Source organism: Chinchilla lanigera, unplaced genomic scaffold, assembly GCF_000276665.1.
Source record: "Chinchilla lanigera isolate Chin_1 unplaced genomic scaffold, ChiLan1.0 scaffold00021, whole genome shotgun sequence".
Lineage (NCBI taxonomy): Eukaryota > Metazoa > Chordata > Mammalia > Rodentia > Chinchillidae > Chinchilla > Chinchilla lanigera.
The window spans coordinates 14,729,820-14,735,819 of NW_004955422.1; the positions used below are offsets into that span (position 1 = coordinate 14,729,820).

The 6,000-nt window shown below is 50.2% G+C and overlaps 1 protein-coding gene across 4 annotated transcripts in view; it reads right to left on the minus strand.

The window, feature by feature from the left end:
- Nucleotides 1-6,000, minus strand: part of Cars (cysteinyl-tRNA synthetase) — a 53,065-nt gene that overhangs the window by 44,464 nt on the left and 2,601 nt on the right. For 3 of the 4 annotated variants that reach the window (XM_005384221.1, XM_013514108.1, XM_013514109.1), the window contains exon 2: nucleotides 979-1,227. The exons of the other annotated variant lie outside the window; for it this stretch is intronic. In XM_005384221.1, the coding sequence (XP_005384278.1) occupies nucleotides 979-1,227 (249 nt within the window). The remainder of the gene's footprint in view (nucleotides 1-978; nucleotides 1,228-6,000) is intronic. 4 annotated transcript variants of the gene reach the window in all.

A 6,000-nucleotide genomic window follows, 5' to 3' on the forward strand; every position in this document is an offset into this window, starting at 1 on the left:
AACTTGACCTTTTGGAGAAGACACCTGACACCACAGACATCACCAGGATCACCACACTAGATATGTGGGCAGGAGCACTGCTCAGGGGAGGAAACAGCTATATAGCAAGGCCTTCCACCTGTGCTAGAGGAGGCTGTCTGCTGCCAAATTTTCTAGAAAACCAAGATACAGTCTGACTCTAGGAGACTTAGTACTCCCTCTGCCCAGGTTGAAATGAGGGACCGAGCAGAAGCTTGACCATAGTGGAGGCCCTGGGGCATGTTCCAAATTCCTCACCTCAGGTCTGGAAAGCCTCCGGGTCATCAGTGAGGACTGCAAGAAGACAGCACTTGGCCCATAGCATATGAAGGAGGGAATGCACACAAAGCCACAGAGGCCTGCTATTCAGGGGCCCTGGACAGTCACTGAAGGACATGCCCTTGGATTCTCAGAGTGATAAACTGCCAGGAACTGGGGCCTGGGACTCTCTAGCAGTGCCTCCTCCAGATCACTCAGCCTCATTCAGCAGGCTTCAGTGAAAGCCACGCAGCTGACCTTGTCACAAAGCACACAAATGAAACTTATTTCTGATTTCTAAAGATATCAATGCCAATTACTCTGGCTTTAGGATTTAATGACTCTACATTTGGAGGAAAACTCTACAAGCCTATGGAAAGAATGAAGAAGATAACCAAGTCAAGTCAGAGCCAGGCAAGGCTCTCACTGAGCCTATAACCTGGCAGGTCATGTTGTCCCCAGGTGACTCTGCCATGGGCAGCTCTGCAGTGCCAACAAGAGTATTTTGTTCTCGAAGAACCAACTCCACAGGGCACAATTCTATCCTACCCTTGGTCCAGCAAGCATGGTATATGCCACACTGGGCAGCTTGCCTGAGACACTGGGGTGGAGCACTCACTTGGCATCTGCTGCCCTGTGTCACCATGTATCCAGGGACCTTGAAGCAGAGGTTCTTATAGTGGGGAAGCCACTGTTACTCACTTGCTTGGAGCCCGCAGGGCTCGCCTTTGTCACAGGGACCACCCAGGAGCGCTTCTATGTGCCTGAACCACCGGGCCACGTGGAAGAGCCTCTTGTCAGCGGGAGGGGTCGAGAGCTGCCTGAACACGTCCACGTCTGCCTGGGACAGTGAGTACCCCTGGACATAGCTACGCGTGCTGAGGTGCTGGTCCAGGGCCTGCACCCTGGCTGCCTCGTCACTAATGCTCAGAATGGACCTGTAGTCAGCAGCTGAAAAGACAGAGGGCACAGGCTGTCAGGCAGGCAGGCAGAGGTCATGGGAAGGCAGAGGGCACGTGATATTGGGAAGACAGAGGACGTGCGACATCAGGCAGGCAGGCAGAAGGCACGAATGGCAGAGGACATGGGATAGCAGAGGGCACACAACTAGGCAGACAGAAGGCCACTCAAGGCCACCAGGCAGGCATCAAGAGAGACAAGGCAACATCCAAACCCTTCCTGGATGTAAACACGCAAAATAGGCAGACAGTACACATGCTGATGATGGTTGCCAGTGGGTAGGTGTGATGCCTGATGGTCATGGGTTTTCTCCTGGGCTGATGGAAAACACTTCAGAACCGAATAGAAGTTGCCTGCACAGTATTGTGACTGCATTAAATGCTACCACATTATAAATGTTAAAATGGTAATTTTATATTATGCGAACTTCACCTCAATTTTAAAAACTCGTAACAGAAAACAACAAAACAAAAATTCCTAAAGCCCCTTTCCACAGTAGCATACGCTCCCTGAAGACGCTGAGATACAACAGGGGGGATGATGAGGTCATCGTGGGTGAGAATGGCAGAGCTCACCACACATACAGCCACTGTGCATACCTGTATGGAGACGGCCAGGCCCAGCGTAACTTCCGGAGGCCAACGGCCATATCCCCAGTGACCCTAGCCCACATGAGAATGCTTTGGACTGCCAGAAGGGATGTTCCAGCCACATCTGACCACAGTAGGACCATCCTGGGAGTGTGCACTGTGAACTGTACCCCCCACAACCAGGAGTATCTCCAAGGTCCCTGCAAGAAGCTGCGTGTGTGTAGGGGGATGCAGACCTAACTTCCCTGTCTACTTACACTGGGGGAAGAGGACCAGGGTTGCTCCTCACGATGGCCCCAGCCTTGCTGTCACCCCATTCAGGTGAGGCACATGGACCTCACTTGCTACTTCTTTTTCAGTATCCCCCAGATACTGATGGGCCTCTTATTTCCTTCACAGCTGTGCTCAGCAATGCTGCAATGCCCACTACTCCAGCACCTCTGGATCTTTCTCTCCATACTTACTTTCCTTTCCTGTCTGCCCACCCCTGCCATTTGGTGTGCTTTACCATGGCTGTGTGTTCTGCACACAGAAACAAGCCTGGGACATTCTACATACTCAAGAACCTGCTGCTGCTGAGCAGGGCCACTGCGGAAGCCCCAGGACCAGTGCCTAAGTCCTGTGCCTGGGACCGGTGCCTAGGATCCACTAGACCCTAGCTCCCCCAGAAGCAGCTCTCAGGAACCAGCATGGGTTTAGAGAGCAGTTCCCCTTTTCCAGAGCCCAGTCAGTACCGCTGAGATTCCGTCCATGGGTGAAGCAGGCCAGGCAGGTCTGCAAGGAGAGCTGCCAACATCACTCTTGTGACCTCACCTCCTGGCCACAGGGGTGGCCACTAACAGGATGTCCTTTTCAGCTGAGGGCAGCCTCTGACCTGAGCACCACTAAACTAGGTACAATTACATCTAACCCTAAATGAATATGAAATGTCTCTAAAATTCCTGCATGGAGCAACTCCCCTCCAGGGAGCTTTTGTTTCACCCCAATATTCTCCCCTAGTGGTCCAACAGCCTGTCAAGTGGTACCAGCAACATCCTACTTAGGAAGAAGATGGTGTTTACTAGACATCCAGTGGGGAACTTGTCTGAGCCATGGATAGACTCACATGAGCCAGGTCCCCTCAAGGGTGTGGCCAGTGTCCCCAAACTGTCCCCCACACTGACTGACGCTTCAGTCATTAGTGAGACTACTCAGACCAACGACAGGCCCCAGGGTGGTGAGAGGGAGCAGAGCAAGATGACAGGTCAACCTGGGGCACCACGCACAGGCTCAGCATCAGGGTCCTGCCTATCTCACAGCAAGCATGTAACAGAGCTTTTCATACTGAGCACATTCAGTATGAGGACTGTGACAGACTCACCTAAATCTCAATAGTGGCAAAATGCAATGATCAGGGTTGTTAGTGATTTTATCTTCCTCTCTGTCTCCATTGCTGATATTTTCTATATTAAGTACTGTATGTGATTTTTTGTGAGTAAAATATACACAACATAATAATGATACAGTGGCTTTAGAGTGCTAAAGGAAGTAGCTCCAGGAAGGTCAGGCTACAGGATGCTCTGGGACAGGCCCTGCAGGGTGTGGTCCCAGCCCCCCCAGGCTAAGCACCTGCCTTCCTCACACGGAAACCACGCTCATAACATTTGCCTCATAAAGCACTGGAACGCTAAGTGAAATTACACTTATAAAAATGTTTAAAAACCGCCTGGCATGCAGCCAGCACCCAGCTTGCCATCATCATTATTATAATCGCTCCTGCATGATGATGATGATCATAATCGCTGTGTTACTCGCAGACAGCTCCCTGGAGAAGCTTACCAGAGATTATACTCATTCTTAAATGTTCTCATGGGGCATCCTGCGTCACCATGAGGGAGCACGGCCCAGCTGGGGAGAGGACCCCTTGGACAGGGTGGCCAGAGAGAGGGAAGAGCTTGTTTGATTTTGTGTTAGGTGCTTCTGGGGGTGTCTGGAGGAAACCAAAACAAATCAGCTTCACAAGATCCTGGGTTTGAGCCAGACCTTGGCTGACTGTTTGAGAACATGTGGGAGAAGGCCTAGTTTCTCCCAGGGCCCTCACCAGAGTTGCATATGCCAAGCACAAATTCTTGTTCTGCTTCCACTGGGGAGAATGTCCCACCAAATCAACTTGCACTTTGGCCCATCAACACATCAAAGAACAGGACTCTGGACGTGAGAATGCCCCAAAGGGGGACCAGTCCTTACAAAGCATTTACTACACCACATAATGCAAGCACTCATCATGAGATGGAACCAAACTCATGTCAAACAATCCACATTCCAGACATGTCAAATGGGTACCCTTTCTCTGGCTCCTTCCCTTCTGTACTTACATCTGCTCTAGGCCTGGTTCACATTTCCTCCTTTCCTTTCAGCGAAATTCAAAGCATGGTCAATGCTCAGCAGCACCTGGACCTCCTTAGAAGCCACAATCTTGGCCACCTGACACCTGCCAGTCAGAACCTCTGGGGTGTGCCCAACAAGCAGGGCTCAAAAAAGCTCTGGGAGCGTCAGTTTTGTGCCAGGGCTCCCACTCCAGTGTGCTAAAAAGCCTAGAGGAACAGGTGGGTGCCTGTTAAAACAGGCCCTACACAGCATGCCTGTGTTCCTAGTAACTGCCAGGGAGCTCAGCTTCAGCCTGGTGGGGCCTGAACCCCACTGTTACTCCTTGATTCTCTGCCTGCTGATTCCATTCTGCTAACACTCCCCTTGGGGTTCTCGTCTTGTAGGTGTCGAGCAACACATGCAGTAAGATTGCTCTCTTATTGCAAAAGCTCCTGGCAGCTTCCAAGCAACTCCCATGCACTTTCTGTACAGCTTTTCACCCAGACAAGGACTCTCCGGCAGGGGAATGGAAAATGCTCCCTAACATAAATCCTGGGGAAGACAGGTGGGTGCCCCTTGCCCCCACCTCTTCTGAGGCAATGCTGCTTTCTCCTGGAGCCCACAGCCTCTTGAATACTGAGAGCTCCCATCTCTCTCTTGAGGCCTGATCACAGGGTAGCTCCTAGGCATCATCTCTCCCCCAGGGAAAGGTGCTATTACTTTCCTCCTTCCTGGGGAAGTCACTGGTTATGAGGTCTACCCAATTTCCTCCCACAAGGAGACAAGAAGGTATAATCAGACACCACCTAAAGAGCCACATGAGCACTGGAAAAGTTGTATGTCCACCCTGAGGGCACTGCCTCTAAGACCTTTCATATCAGGTCACAGATGAGCCAATATTCATATCCTATAAATAGATAATTTCACTCTGCTGAGGTCAAGGATTTCTGAGGTTACAGATGAGCAAATATTTATATCCTATAAATAGGTAATTTCACTCTGCTTTGGGAAACATAGCAAAGCATGTAATCTCTGTTCACTTGGCCACTCTAGCACACTCAAAATCTGGAGCCCTCCTCGTTATGTGAATAGACTCCGGAAAGGTGATATAGTACGGTGGTTAAACTCCCTGCTACAGTCAATCTCCCCCAGCAGATGCTTGGCACTGCTTTTTTATGACGTTGGAATTATTGCTTGACCTCTCTGGACCTCATGGTTCTCACATGCATAGGAAGATGCAAGAATATCTACAGTAACGAACCACTCCAAGGTAACAAGGGGGGGCCACAGGTAAAGTACTTAGAGCAGTACCCACTACAGACTCATGCTGAGAAATTCTGGCTGTATTATGATATAAAGACTCACTGAGTTAGATTGTATAAAAATTAGACTAAGTTTGACCTAACAGCAGCCACCAAAGTGATGTCCTAAGTCTTCAGGAAAAGGCCCTAGGATGAGCTCTATCCACACAGAAGGCCCAGAGATGAGCCCTCCCTATCTGGTCCTACCCAGTAGCCAGCCCACACCAAGACTATAGAGGAGAGGCTATGATCCATAAGACTGTGAGAGAAGCACACGAGTCAGCTTAGGGAAGATAAGTCAGGAAAAGGGGAATCTGACAAAAAAAAAAAAATAAAGATGAGAAGCCGGGCGTGGTGGTGCACACCTGTAATCCTAGCACTCGCCTGTAATCCCAGCACTTGGGAGGCTGAGGCAGGAGGATCATTGCAAGTTCAAGACCAGCCTGGGCTACAAAGTGAGCTCAAGGCCAGGCTGAACTGCACAGCAAGACCCTGTCTCAAAAAGAAAAAGAAAAGAAAAAAAAAAA